Source organism: Chinchilla lanigera, unplaced genomic scaffold, assembly GCF_000276665.1.
Source record: "Chinchilla lanigera isolate Chin_1 unplaced genomic scaffold, ChiLan1.0 scaffold00014, whole genome shotgun sequence".
NCBI classification, from domain to species: Eukaryota; Metazoa; Chordata; class Mammalia; order Rodentia; family Chinchillidae; genus Chinchilla; species Chinchilla lanigera.
This window is the reverse complement of record NW_004955415.1, coordinates 4,613,450-4,628,665: the sequence shown is the minus strand read 5'-3', so window position 1 is coordinate 4,628,665 and position 15,216 is coordinate 4,613,450. Positions and strand designations below refer to the sequence as shown.

The following is a 15,216-nucleotide window of genomic DNA, read 5'->3' as shown; positions in this document are numbered from 1 at the left end:
GTTCGGTTCCCGGTACCGGAGAAAAACCAAAAAAAAAAAAAACAGAAGGCAGCATGATCACCAGCGTCGGGAGGGCATGTGTGAAAGATAGTGGGAGGAGGAGGAGGACAAAGAAAGCCGATTCAGAGTTAAAGGAGCTTCACACAGACAGGAAGGCAAGACAGGAATCCCTACACAGCTGGGTACAGTATACAGCAGAAAGGAAGAAGAAGGGGACAAAGAATTGGAGCAAGAGGAGGGAGCAGGGGGGTTTGAAAAGGCCCTGCAGTAAAGGCCACATGGTGTGGGTGTTAAGTTCCACACTGGAGAACACACACTACCCGATAAGCAGTGATGGCAAGCAAAGGAGGCTGTCACCTCCTCAGAGCTGTGCAGGTGTGCGAAGGAGCTGAGACAGAAGAGAGAGGGAACAAAGGTGGGAGGCACTAGGCATTTCAGGCTGCCCTGCAGTGATTCCTGCCTGTAGAGGGGGGCCCTGGAAGGGCAGCCAGCCTGACTTGGGGAGACTGACTGACAGGGGATCGGGGTGGTCAGTGACATGGGGCTGGGGCTTGGAATGTAATTTGTTGCATAGTTGATTTCATAATCAGCTATATTATGCAACTTTTTATATAAGCCTTGGGAGGCTGTGTCACTTATCAAATATTAACAAGCTTAAATAAAATATTTCATTATGTAATCCTTCACAAATTCATATCATCCTTTAAGTGTATAAACTTTCAGAAATGCACACATTCTTAGAAACACCTTTATGATACCCTTTATATATATAAAAGGGCACAGATTTCCAATGCATGCCTCATGTGAGCTTGTGAAGCTTGCTCTCAAACAGATTGAGCAAACATTAGCTCCGCTAGGCACCGTCACTCACTTGCTGGTACACGTCACTGTCTACACGTTCAATCCACAGATATGGCTTTAGAAAATCACTAGATGTTTGCCTTCCTTGACCGCAGTGATCATGTGAAGAACACTCCCAAAGGTTGGGAAACATACCCAAGTGTTTTATGGGCAGAGATTTGGTGTGCACCTGGAATGAGGGGAGGACATCTAGCAGGGAACACATCAGAAAAGCTGACAGAAAGTCTCATGTCCTAAGAATGAGACATTGCATCTACTGCATCACTGCCGGACGTGCACTGGGGTCCCAAGGACCATGTTGGGAATGCAGTATCCAGTGAGGCCTGCAGGGGGCTGACAGTCACTCAAGGAACTCAGAAGAAAAAAATTCAAAAGTTGAACAACTATCAGCTCAGGGGGCACCTAAGGGGTGATAGTATAATCAGACCTTGATGGGTACACAGGAGCTCCCTGATATGGCTTGAATATCTGTGCTCCCCACCTTGTTTGGTTATTAAAACCTTAAACTTCAATCTGATGGTATTAGGACATGGGGCCTTTTGAGCATAATTAGTTTTAGATGAAGTCGCAAGGGTAGAACCCCACGATTGGATTGGTGCTAAGAAGAGAAAAACATCAAAGTGTCCTCTTCCTACTGTGTAAACATATGGCCAGAAGACACTGTCTGTGAGCCAGCAACAGTGCCCTGATCACAAACCAATTCTACAGCCACTTCCACCTTGCATTTCTGCCTCCAGAACTGTGAGAAAGAAATGTCTATGGCATTTTTACATGCAGCTCAAGCTAAGACGCTCTCCAAGAAGGGGTCAGAAGAAAGAGTGCATGGCAGAGATAGAGTGGAGAGTATGGGGACAGAGGACATCTGGGAGACGGGTCATAAGGAGCATTCACCTACCCACCCTGTACAGGGATGTGTGCCAGATGCCATGCAGGAGTGGATTCATGTGGTTCCTGCTCTCAGGGAGCTAGCAGACGTGGTGAGGAATTGCACATTTATTTCGCAAATGCATGTATGTAAACAAACAACTGCTCCATAGAAAAGGAGTCCCATTGTTGAAGATAATATAACACGGACAGGGGAGGTCAGGGAGGGCTTCTTGAGGAAGCACCTCTTGAGCTGATGATAACTGTACCATGCTGTGTGGAGCCACGGGCACGCAAGAGGGGGCTGACGTGATGTGGGCCCTGTCCCAGATGCTCCATGGATACCTGTGTGTCATTAGTTAAGTCACTTTGTCTTGAGGGTTCCCACCTGCCCCCTTTGTAAAACACCAGACCAGGAGTTGGCAAACTTTGCTACAAAGGGCCACGTAGTAAACTTTTTAGGTTTTGCAGGCCACGTGGTCTCTATTTCATCTGCTCCACTCTGTCTTTGTGACTCAGGGGCAGTCACACATCACAGGGAAAAGCAGGTCCACCTATCCATTTGGCAATGCCGAAGGGCCTCACTAATTTTTAGGACCTGTGAAAATATTTGATTTTTAATTTTCTTTCAAAACAGAAAAGAAGATACAACAATAATGAATACATAAGGACACAGTCTTCCTGGATTATATTTCTCTTAATGCCAACATAGTCATAAAGTATGATTGTTTGATTAATTGATTGATTCTTACAGAGGAAAGAAACAGAAAGACAAAAGGGCCCAGAGCTCTGTGAAGTCAGAATTCAGCCCTCCATAAAATAATGAAATTTGAGGGCGGGGAGTGTAGCTCAGTGAGAGAGCACGTGCTTAGCAGGCACAAGGCCCTGGGTTCCATCCCCAGACATCCACATGTCTGCACACACACATACACACATCATTCTACTTCTAGATACAGAAGTTTTCTTTATCATGAAATAATATTCTTCACTTGAGTTTTTTCCTCAGTCATTTAAAAACATAATAGCCATTCTTAGCTTATGAGTTAAACAAAATCAGACAGCAGGCCTCATGCCCCAGCCCTGGAGGCTCTCTAAGCCTTTCCAACTCTGGGTTTGATCACTGTCAAGTGTGACAGCTTGTCACTGTCAACTGTAAAAGGTGCTATAATCCTAGCAGCTGGAACACTGAGGCAGGAAGAGCATAAGTTCAAGCCCAGACTGAGCAACTTAGTGATTTAGCGAGCTCTGTCTCAAAATAACCTCGGTTCAGTCACCAGTACTAGAAAAAATCATGAAAGCTGCAATTAAGTGGAGACAAAGGGCTTGAAGCAGAATGGGAAGCACACCTTCTCTCTAGAGTTCCTGGACATCCTGGCCCTTGAGTATAGCTACTGAAGTAGGGCAACACAAGAAACAGTAGGCAGGAGACTAGGGCAAGTCAGTTGACTCAGGACACATCAAGGCATGGAGATGTGGACCTCAGACCACAGGAAGCTCCAGGCATAAACACTCAGAGATCACCAAAGCACCGGAAGAAAGCCTGGGGTTTTCTCACACTGAACCCAAACGCTAGAGACTAAGGAATCTCTGAAATAAGAAAGGTGTCTTGAGCCATTACAGATCCAAGCCAGCAAAAGAAAAGACCAGGTGCTGGGACAAATTTCCATAACCACCACCAGCAGGGCTGGGTGGGATGTGGAAGATAGCTGCCAGATCAGTGCCAGCAGCACCTTCTCATAAGCTTTGGGAAGGCAGGCATCTTAACCCTCCCTGGCTATAGACTGGAAGGGTGGTAACACAAACCATGAATGCTTTAGATAGGAGGGCAGTCTGCACAGAGTACTTGCTGCTTCTCACACGGTGGGTTGTGGGCAGAACATGGCGGCACCATGATGGTCATCTTCCTGGGGTTTTAAGTCATGATTTCAACACCCATTTTAAAATGTGGAGTAAATGTTTTATTTTTATTTATTTATTTATTGGTTTGGTCAAAGCTGTTAGCTGAATAGCTTTGCATCATCTCTCCTCTGATCTAAGCCCCACCATTCTCTAACTTGTAACTAGGTTTAGGTCATTCTAGAATTTTCCTCTTTCTTATAATTCAGTGCACCTCTAACACTAACTACTGGAGTTAGTGTTGACTCCCCAGGTTTAAGGCTTCCGTCGCATGAGCTTACCTCACCTGAGAGGGGTGCATGGATTGCATCCAAGTACCCACATGTCTGTCTGACTTGGTCACCAAATCTGGGAGGGGGCCCCTTAACCCCCCTTCAGTTTCAGTTACTTGCTGGATCAGTAAATTCGGGAAACACTTTCCTTACATTTGCTGGTTTATTATAAAGGATACAATGCAGGGGCAGCCTAAAGGAGAAGATGCGGGGAAGAGCGGGTGTGGGGAGGGCCCCCACAGCCTCTCCAGACAGGCAGTCTCCCAGCACCTTGCTGTGCTGAGCCCAGATGTTCTCTGAATGCCCATGTTTTTATGAAGGTTTTATCACATAGGCATGATGGATTAAATCACTCACCACTGGTGATTAGCTCCATCTCCAGCCCTTTCTTCCCTAGAGGTTAGAGGTGGGGTTGAAAATTTTTACACTTCTTAGTAAGGCTTGATCTTTCTAGTGACCAACCCCTATCCTGAAGCTATCTGAGCTCCTTCTGAGAAGGACTTTACTAGAACAAAAGACACTTCTATCACTCAGGAAATTCCAAGGGTCTCAAGAGCTCTGTGCGAGGAACTGGGACAAAGACCAAGTATATGACTTACGAGCCTGCCACTACCTAATTAAGCTACGCTGCCAAGCTCTCTGCCTTTCCTAGCCCAGCCCCCATGACAGTCCATAACATAGATATCACCACCATCCTCACTGAGAAGCGGAGGAAACTGGGGCACAGACAGGTGGTGTACCTGCTTAAGGTCATACCACCATTAAAGTGAGAGCCAAGACTTGGACCCAGGGTCCAAGCAAAGCTCAAAGTGTGAACTGCTTCACTCTATGCAGGTGAGAAGCAGTTCTAGTCATACAACTAATAGACTGATTAATGGGCCCTAACTTGCTTTATAGCAATGGTTCTCAGGCAGGGCGATTTTTTACCCTAATAGGATATTTGACAATACCCAAAAGCACTTCTGTGACAACTGAGAAGGAATTGCCTCTGGGTTCTAGCAAATAGAGACATGAACAGTGTTAAACATCCTTCTGTGCACACAGGTTCAGCTATCCAAAGTAAACAGTTATTGATCCTAAATGTCAATAATGCAAAGGTTAATAAACCTTGCTTTATAGATCTATACACATTTTCCATCTACATCTTAAACTATTTCATCATAGATTTCAATATTTACAAAGGATCTAACTTACAGCCTATCACAAATGTTGACAACTTAAAATAAATTCTTTAAATCCAGAAGGATCTAAAAAGCATAGCAAGCCGGACCTGGTGGTGCACACCTGTAATCACAGGGCTCAGGAGGCTGAGGCAGGAGGATTGTTGCCAGTTCAAGACCAGCCTGGGCTACAAAGTGAGCTCAAGGACAGTCTGAACTGCATAGAGAGACCCTGTCTCAAAAAGACAAAATTTTTTTTAAAAAGCATAGCAGTTGGATACCATTAACCCATCATCATCCATGATTTTTTAAAAAATTGAACAAGCTTTACTCTTTAAATTTATTTTTCAACTTGATTTCCCCAGAAAATTTTAAGCTAATATTGTGTACATATACATATGTATGCATATATGTATATATACTTAGACATAGATACATAATATATGTTTGAAAGTCTTTCATTAATCACGCTTTCCTAATACCTGCAATCAAGTATGCTCATTAATTGAAATTATATAATTAAATTTTTTTCTTAAGTGCTGAGAAAGCCTCCAAGTATTGAGAATTTTAATTTTGTATTAAATTATTACACAACCAAAATGTGGTACCTTTTTTTTTGGAGGCAGGGTCTCACTATGTAGTTCAGGCTGACCTTGAACTTGTTGATGTAGTTCAGGCTGGCCTAGAACTCATGATAATCCTCCTGCCTCAGCCTCCTGAGTGCTGGGATTACAGGCGTGCACCACCATGCCCAGCTGTAATACCTATTTTTATAAATTATTATGGTTATGGCTTATGTTAGATGTCCCCCCAAAGCCTCATGTGGTCATAGGTAAAACACTTTCAGAGGTGGCTGGACCTAGACTATGTGATGCTGGAATTGATTCATGGCACATGCTAAGATCAAGGGCACTAGGATTAAGAGTGTGAGTGTTACCCACCCTAAGTAGCCTGGATAAGATATAAAGGATAGAAAGAGCAGTGGTCATCTCTTGTTTGCTTTTTTTACCTTCTATCTGCCATGAACTGTTTCTCCTCTGCAGTGCCTGTCTGCCATGCCATGCTGCCTTGGAGCCAGCCAGTTACAGACTGAAAACTCTACAAACTGTGAGCTAAATAACCCTTTCCCCCTTTAACTTTGAGTGTCAGATATTTTGTCCCAGCAATGAGAGAAGAATAACTAAGACAACTACTAAACATTCTAACTTCATTTTGGAAATTTCTCTCTCTCTCTCTCTCTCTCTCTCTCTCTCTCTCTCTCTCTCTGTGTGTGTGTGTGTGTGTGTGTGTGTGTGTGTATGTGTGTGTGTCTCACTACATAGCTCTGAACTGGAGATCCTCCTGCCTCAGCCAAGTGTTGGGACTACATGGTATACCACCATGCCTGGTCAGAAACTTATCACTTAATGAGATAGAATAGGATTATATTTTTTAAAAGATCAGTTAATGAGTGCATATTTTTTATTGCTGGACTAGGATATAATCACCATCTGTTTTATGCCTGCTTTTAATTTTATAAAATCCAAGTACTTAAAAACCCTGGAAAGGTAAATTTAGTTATGACAATGTCACTCAATTCTTTGAATTCTTCTGAGCTGTTAAAAATCATACTGTGATCATTACACTGAATGATCTAGCAGCTGACAGTTCAATTAGATTCTCCTTCCATTTTGTTGAAAGCAAACATTAGAATTTTTCACTTCTGGGAAGCATGCCATAAAGATTTAACCAACTTTTCATATGACTATTAATTACATCTCTGACATTTTCTTAGCAGCACTTAGGTTAATCCAAGATACCAAGTAGGTAAATTAAAACATTTATATATATTTTTTCCAGTGTTATTTTTATAATGCTTTCATCTTATAATGATTTTTGATTATGTTTTCATCAAAACTTTGAAGCTGCAGTTTTAACTCATCTAATTTATGAAAATGTTTGCTATATACTTCATTGGAAATGCTAGACTTTCACTGTCAAATAAAGCAGCAACTTGCTTCTGTCAGAAAAAGAACCTCAGTGACACCAACTTACCTTTTAGTTTTACTTTTTTCTTTTTATTAGTCTTTTTCATTTTTAATTCTAGAAAGGTAGGGTAGATGGACAGGCATATAGGCAGAATAGACAGACTGACCGACTGACTGAAAGACTGACAGATAGATAGAGGCATGGTTTGAATCTTGAATGTCCCCCAAAGGCCTGTGTGTTGAAGGCCAGAGCACTGTGGGGAAGTGGCAGAAGCTTTTTTTTGGTATTTGGAGTCAAACTCAGGACCTTGCGCTTGCCAGGCAGGCGCTTGCACCGCTGAGCTATATCCCTGGGCTAGCAGAAGCTTTTGGAGGTGGAGCCTAGTGGAAGGAATTTGGGTCAGGGAAGACAGATCCTTTGAAGGAAATATTAAGCTGATTATTTCCGGTATTTGGTCACAGTAATGGGAAAGATGACTGTCACAGATTAGATAGATGATTGATTGATAGATTGATAGATACATAGATGGATAGGTAGATAGATGGATAGGTAGATGATAGATAGATAGATAGATAGATAGATAGATAGATAGATAGATAGATAGATAGAATCAGGAGCTGCCACCTTCACTACTTATTACTGATGTACCTTTGAATATCATGGTCCTTGGACAGTGATACATTCTCTGAAAGAAGTATGATTATTAAATGAAAAACGCCTTTGATCCTACCAACCTGCTGTGTGTCCCAGAATAAAACCGTCCATGTCCGATGCTTTGTTTTGCTTTTAAAATATTGTATATTCATGTGATACAACAAGAAACACCTTTGATCCTTGCCCCTAGGTCCTTCACAGAACTCCTAAACACCATGGAATTTCCTGAGCAATAATCTTTTGCTACACATAAGGGGGCTTTTTGCTCACATTTGAGTTTATGCGAGTGACGTGGCGGTGTAGGTTCCTGGAGGTGCTGGCCACCAGGAAAACTAAGTGATTATAGGTTTGGAACTTTGGGCCCCACTCACCAATCTCTGGGAAGGGAGCGTTCACTGGAGACTGAGCGCTGTGAAAACACAGCTAGATGCGATGAGGGTGGCATGTTACCAGGCCTCACCTCACTGAGGTGAGGATTTCACTGAGGTGAGGATTTCACTGGATTGTTTATCTGTAATCTTTATCACATTCTTTATAATGAACCAGAGAATGTAAGCAAAGTGTTTTCCTGAGTTCTATGAGACATTCTAGCAAATTATCACTCTTGAGCAGGGAGTCATGGAAACCCCAGATTTATAGCCAGTTGGTCATAAGTGTACACAACTCAGACCCATGACTGGCATCATAATGTAGGGCAATTTAGTAGGAATGAGTCCTTAATTGTAGAATCTCTCAGAAAGAGTCTGACTTTATTTTTCAATGCAAGTAAGTACATTTGAAAGCATCTCAGTGACTCCCACCTTATGTAACTCCAAGGAGATACTGTTAGCACCGAATTGGATGTAGGCCATCCAGCTGGGCATCACAGAGGAGCTCAGGTTTGCGGGGAAGGAAACCCCCTGCATATCTGCTGTCAGAAGAGTTCTGTGCAGAGTGCGTAGAAATGTGTGTGTCAATCCAGGTACATGAGACAGGGAAGGCTTGAGGTCATTCCTTGTGTTTATGATGCCTTGTTCCAAAGAAGCTTCTAAAACATCAGTATTTCAATGGCCCAGAGGTTTCTGCAACTGGGCCAATGTGCTGCTGTTGGAAAATTCAAAAAAGGGAGGTGTCTGCCTTTGTATTTTTTTTGTTGGTTTGGTGTTTTTTGTTTTTTTTTTTTGAGGCAGGGTCTCACTATGTAGTGCAGGCTGGCCTTGAACTCACAGCAATCCTCCTGTCTCAGCCTCCCAAGTGCTGGAATTACAGGTGTGCACCACCAGGCCCAACATCTGCCTTTATTTTGTACAGTGAGAGAATAGTGAAGGACAGCTGACCTACTGTACTTTGTTTTCTCAGGAAGAATAATACTAAGAGGGAGAAAATTGACTCCCTTAAGGCTTTACAGCCATGTATATTTTGGGAGGCTTTGAGTTCCTTTGCGAATATGCGTACCTGTAAGAGAACTATTCTGGTTAAGACTAGAATGATTGAAGGCCTATCTTGGTCTTTTGGTCTTCCTTCCTTCCTTCCTTCCTTCCTTCCTTCCTTCCTTCCTTCCTTCCTTCCTTCCTTCCTTTCTCTTTCTTTTCAAACATTTTATCTTTCATAAGATACCATGTCTTTGCAAAACCTGTATTACATTCCACTGTAAGAAAATACTACCACTTCTCTAATCTGGGCCCCAGTGGGTACTGAAATTGTCTTTTACCTTATTGGTAAATACAGATCATGTGGCAGCGACTGCCTTTTTACATATTCTTTGATGCACACGGGGGAAAATACCTGGCAGGAACAGCCTACATGTGGGACTGTCGGGGAATTTGCACTTTTGATAGTATAACTCCACTGACTTCCACAGAGACTGTGCCTATTTACACACCTACCCTCAGGGAGGGCCCTCTTTCCCCCTACCCTGGCCAACACAGTGGCTTAAACACTTTCATTGTTATCAAGAGGAGTGGATGAATAATTGCATCTCATTTTAGTTCTACTTTGCGTTTCTCTCACTATGAGTCAAATCATTTTTTTCATTTGTTTACATCACTGTAATTCCTTTTCTGGGAAATGTCACTTCATGCCTCTTATCTATTTTCTGTTGGGTTAGTCTTTTTCTTGAATTGTATTAACATTTACTAAGGAAACTGGCTCTTTTTCTGTCAAAAGTGCTGCAAATATTTTTCCTTAGGCTATAACTTACATTTTAACTTCGGTTTTGAATTTTTGTGTGTGCTGCACAGAAATTCCAATTTCTCTGTAATCAAATTCACCTGTTTCTATAACCTGTGAATTTCAGGTTATACTTAGAAAAGTCCACTGTGAAATTATTATTTTTAATTCCCCTCCACATTATTTAAAAATGTTTGATTCATCTGGAATTTACTTTGGTATACAACATGAGACAGGACTACCCCATGTGCCAATACCATTTATGCACTTAACCCTTCATCCAGTCATCTAAAATCTAAACTCTACCTTAATGCATACATGTCCTTTAAGTCTGTCCCACTGACTTGGTCATCTATGCATGCCTAGGATTGAACTGCCTTATTAATCCTCTATTTCAGAATTTTCTGGCTGTTCTTGCATACTTAATTCTCATAAGACTTTTGGAATTGACTTCTCATTTCTTCCAAAATGAAGTGATTTTTGTTGTATTTACTTTAAATGAATAGAGTTAATTATGGAGAATAGGCAACTTTCTAGTCTTAAACCCTCTTCAACCAATAACAGTGTATTCTTTCCACCTATGTGCCTTCGGCCATGCCATTTCTAAAGGTCTGGTGGGGCAGCTCCTGGTTTTCCTGGGAGCAGCCACCACCGGAGTGTGCTCCCTTGGTCAGTCGGAATGGGTCACACTGCTCCCCAAGACCAGGCCTGGCTGGATAACTGCAGAGCTGAAGAAGAAGCAACTTGCTCTTTGTCCCCTTTCCCTATCCCAGGGGCTGCCTCTTCTAGCTTGCAGAGCTTTGCAATTCTTGTAACTTAAGTACAGCTCATTTTCATAGAAGTATCTAGGAATAAACAAACAGCCTGATGCTTCCTTTAGATCCAGGTCAGGGCTTGTCCTTCCTTGAGACCCTTCCTGGCCATCACAGCCTAGGACCATCGCAGAGAAGCAAGCGCCGTTTGGCATAGACCACATAGTCACAAAAGGCCTCAAGTTGACACTTCTCACCCTCTCACCAATTGAACTGAATCATGGAAACACACTGAGTGAACTAAGGGGAAATACTTACCAGTCAACTTCAGTTTGAATCCTTGTTTTAGATTCCACTGCCAGCTATGCACACACTATAAAGTTCACATAAATCATATAGCTAATTTGTGAATAGCACAACTAATATTGCAGGGCACTGTCATATAAAGGAAAAGCTAAAATGTTAAGCCCATGTCATTCATATATATGTATATTTGTACATATACATATATATGTATATTTATACTTCCAAAACTGAAGTTAGAATGTAAGTTATAGGCTGAGGAAAAATATTTGCAGCACTTTTGACAGAAAAAGAGCCAGTTTCCTTAGTAAATGTTAATGCAATTCAAGAAAAAGACTAACCCATGTCATTCATATATATGTATATTTGTCATTCATATATATGTATATTTGTACGGGAAATAAAACCTGGAGCCTCATGCATGCTAATCAAGCTCTCTGCTTCTCAGTTACACCCTCATTCCAAGCCTATATATTTTGAGCGATAAATAGGTATCACTCAACTCTTCATTGGTGTAATGTTTTGGGTTTTATAAAAAATGTGAAACATATTACTTTATCAGCTAAATCATAGATTTTATAATTGATAGGCCTGACATATTATACTTTCTGTGTACAGAAAAAGAAAACAGAAATATTGTCTTATTTTTGTGTGCTAAAATAAAGATCAAAGATATATGATAACTCGTGCCATGCAGCTGGGGCAGAACTTCATCTGTCCCATGTGGACAGCTCTCATAGGGCAAGTGTCCCAGGCTGTGCTGAGATAGCAAGGATTATCAGGCAGCCTCCCACCTCACCACCCGGCCGATAACGGTCAGGAGTTAACGCCACAACTCACATAACGATTTCCTTCCTCGTCTGCTCCAACATCATGTACTGGGTCCACTCTTGTGTGTTCTCATATGTCTTTGACTGATCCACAATTTTCTGGAACATTGTCCTCTTCCTACCAAACACAAAAACACACCTTTGTTAAAGGAAGCAAGTCTCAAAACAAGGCAACACCTAGGCTGCTGATATTGGCTATTTCAGATGGAGGCTTATTAAATTTAATTAGCCAAGCAAATTTAAAAAGAACCATCGCCCACGACTGAAGACCTAGGTTCTAACCCAGAGTCTGCCTTTGATTTACAATCTGATTTTAGCAATCTCTTGCCCTGGTCCTCAGTTTTCCCAGCTGGAGAATGGAAATAATGTAATACCCAGAGCTGTAGAGTTGGGCCCGGTTCATAAGAAAAATCAGTTAGCACTGTGTGTCATTATTACAGTCACATTACTATTAAAATGAGAAGAAATACCAACTTGAAATACAGAGCAAGGTCAGTGGCGATGATTGCAATGTCCATCATGTGGATTGCATGCTCATGCTGGCGGCGATTGAGGTTTTGAAAGATATTCAGGCTCTAAAGAGAAAACCAGAGGAGGGACATGAGAAACTGTGCTGGCAGGAAAGCCACTTCCTCCCACATGCCCACCTGAGATGAGGGAAGAGAATGGCAGCTCAGGCCAAAGGACAGAAGTCTGCCTGGGGACACTCAAGCATCCTTTGACATGGGGATCCCGATCCATGTCCTAAGGCCAGTGCAGAGGGCCTCATCCTACCTCATCTCTCAGCAGGGTTTTGCCGAATTCCAAATGGTGTCTTTCCAAGATGGAGGAACCATGGAGCTTTGCCAGTGGGTTCTGGGATCTAAATAAGAGAGAGAATCAATATGGAATGGGTAAGGTGGAGGTTAAAGACTTTATTAGCCAGCCTTGCTGCCTCCTAATTCTGTAGGCAAGGAAACTGATGTCTAGGAATGAGAAAGATCCTGCGCAAGGCCAAACAGTGAGACAATGAAAAAAGAAGACTAGACCTCACGTCTTCTGGCTGAGTCCTTGGCTTTTCCTCCATAAGCGATTCTGGGCATAGACTCTTAGAGACTCCGATGAGCCGTGTGGACAATCACCCCCAGAAAAAGATGTCGTTTTAGAGATTTCTGGATCCCCCGTAGTCACTGAATTCTTACAAGCAGTGCATTAATTTCTTTTTTCATTTAAAAAATGTTGATTGAACACTCACTATGTCCCAAGCACTGTGCTCAGTGCTTAGGTCTCCAGTGTAAAATGTAAACAGTCTCTAGTCTATGTGCAGTCTGGGACTGTCAGGAAAACTCAGAGAAACATGAATTCTGGTACTCATTAATGATTTAGTCTGTTGGCTCTGAGCAAATTCTCAGTTTCTTCCTTTATTACACGGAGATGGCCGGTCCCTGTTCTACCCAGCCTGCTCTACCCCAGGACGACCGTGAGGATACAACAAGATCGTGGTTTAAGGACTGGGCTTCACAGGCTGACTGGCATACCAGCTCTAGGGGGACAGGAACTGCCTGCGTTGCTCACTGTGGTAACCTCTTTCGCTAGCTCGGAGCCTACCACATCCTATGAGTGGCATTACAAATACTACAAGGCGAATGAATGCCTGGTATTAGTTACTGACATCACAGCTCAAACTAATTCATCAGGTAGCACAGGGAAGGAAAGAGTGAAGGAGTTGAATTATTGGTTTCCTGCTGTGCTATCACGAACGTCCATAGACTTCATGACTAAACATATTGTATTGCCCAACAGATCTGGAGTTCAGAATCCAGTCCACAGGGTTGCCTGCTTTGTGGAGGCTCAAAAGAGGTCTATTTCCTTCCCTTTCCCAGTTTCCGGTGGCCACTGGCATTGCTTGTTTGTAGCTACTTCCTCCAACTTCTAAGCCACAAGGGTTGCATTTTCTCTCCTATGTGACTTCCTGCCTCCTTACAAGGACCCTTCTGTCCACAAGGGGCTCACCTGGGTCATTCCTATATCTCAGGCTCCTTAATCATATCTGCAAAATCCCTTTTGAATGTAAGACAACATATCCTCAGGCTCTGGTGTTGGAGATTTGATCATCTTTGGGAGGTCATCTTCCTGTCTACCATAGGCCTGGACCCAGGTCCCAAGGGCAGGAAGAAGTGGGAAGCTGTGCACAGGGGGACTTTCCCTTGACTCGTCAGTCCTGGGGGACCTTAGAGACCTGGATAATGAATCTTGGGAGAACAGGGTGAGGGGAGGGTGGGAGAGGCAGGAAGGGCTGACTCACTTCATCTGGTAGAGGTTGTTGGTGCCTCTGTGGTCAATGTCATGACAGAAGGCAGCAGTAACCATGGCCAAGGCCTCCAGGTCAGTGAAGTATCGCTTTAGCTTTCCTGTCTGCAAAAGTGATCAGAGGAAGAAGTCACTCCTATTTTGAGAGGACTGGGAGCAGGGCTGAGAGGGCAAGTGGAGGGAAGAAAGCCTGGAGTTTGGGAATGTGTGTCTGATCTCGCTCTATCCCTAGTTCCACAGGGTGACCAGAGATCTACTCCAGGGCGGGGAGTTTTCCAGGATGTGGGATTTTCAATACTAGACCAAGGACAGTTCCAGGCAAACTGGGGCAGCTGGTTGCCCTAGTCCTAGTGACCTTAGCTGGGCTCATGCCCCTCTGGTCTTCAGTGTTCTGGTATGCACACTGCAGGTGGAAGTTGTTGGACTAGATGATCTTTGAAAAACTTGCAGCCATCAGGTGTCAAGCTTCGGAAAGCTTCGAACATGAGCAGACTGGTAGAACGAACCTTCCCAACCTGGTCTGCCGGTTGAGGCACATCCCAGAGGAACTTTTCCCCAGGACTTCTTCATGTGTTCAACCCTTATTTATGCAGCACAGGGTGGAGAAGAGCTCTGGAGGGCTGATGCTGACCCAAGAAATAAACCAAATCTAAGTGTAGTCCTTGTTGCCTTCTAGTGGCCTGGCCAGAATTCTAGCCTCCAGTCACTAGTGCTGGCTCTGGCCTGAAGGGAAAGGAATGAAGCAGGGAGCCAGAGCCAGAGAAGAGACTTTTGTCCTGATTTTCATGGGAAAACACTTTACAATGAAAGATCAAGGGCTCTGAACCCTCTGAGCCAAAAGTACTGACACAAATACACAAAGATATGTCTATCCGAGAGTACTCTGTTTGACAGAATGAAAGATGGAAAATGGCCTCTCCATCCAACAATAGAGTTCTGGGTAAAGAAATTATGGTACAGTTAAATAACAGAATACAGTCACGTCTCTGTATCCGTGTGTTCCATGTCTGAATGCAAGCAACTATGAGTCAAAAAAATTTTTTTAAATTGCATCTGTACTGAACATGTATAGACTTTTTTCTTGTCGTTATTCCTAAATTGTATTGTATAATAACTATTTACATATATTTCCATTGTGTTAGGTCCTATATATACTCTAGAGATAGTTCAAAGATATAGAACACTTTCCACAGGTTGCAAGCAAATATTACATCATTTT

At 42.8% G+C, this 15,216-nt stretch overlaps 1 protein-coding gene across 2 annotated transcripts in view; it reads right to left on the bottom strand.

Annotated features, from left to right (window-relative positions):
* Positions 1–15,216, bottom strand: part of Pde6a (phosphodiesterase 6A, cGMP-specific, rod, alpha) — an 80,435-nt gene that overhangs the window by 8,405 nt on the left and 56,814 nt on the right. For both annotated transcript variants that reach the window (XM_005380592.2, XM_005380591.2), the window contains exons 14-17: positions 13,993–14,102; positions 12,483–12,570; positions 12,183–12,283; positions 11,719–11,826 (exon numbers count right to left, since the gene is read on the bottom strand). In XM_005380592.2, coding sequence (XP_005380649.1) covers positions 11,719–11,826; positions 12,183–12,283; positions 12,483–12,570; positions 13,993–14,102 — 407 coding nt within the window. The remainder of the gene's footprint in view (positions 1–11,718; positions 11,827–12,182; positions 12,284–12,482; positions 12,571–13,992; positions 14,103–15,216) is intronic.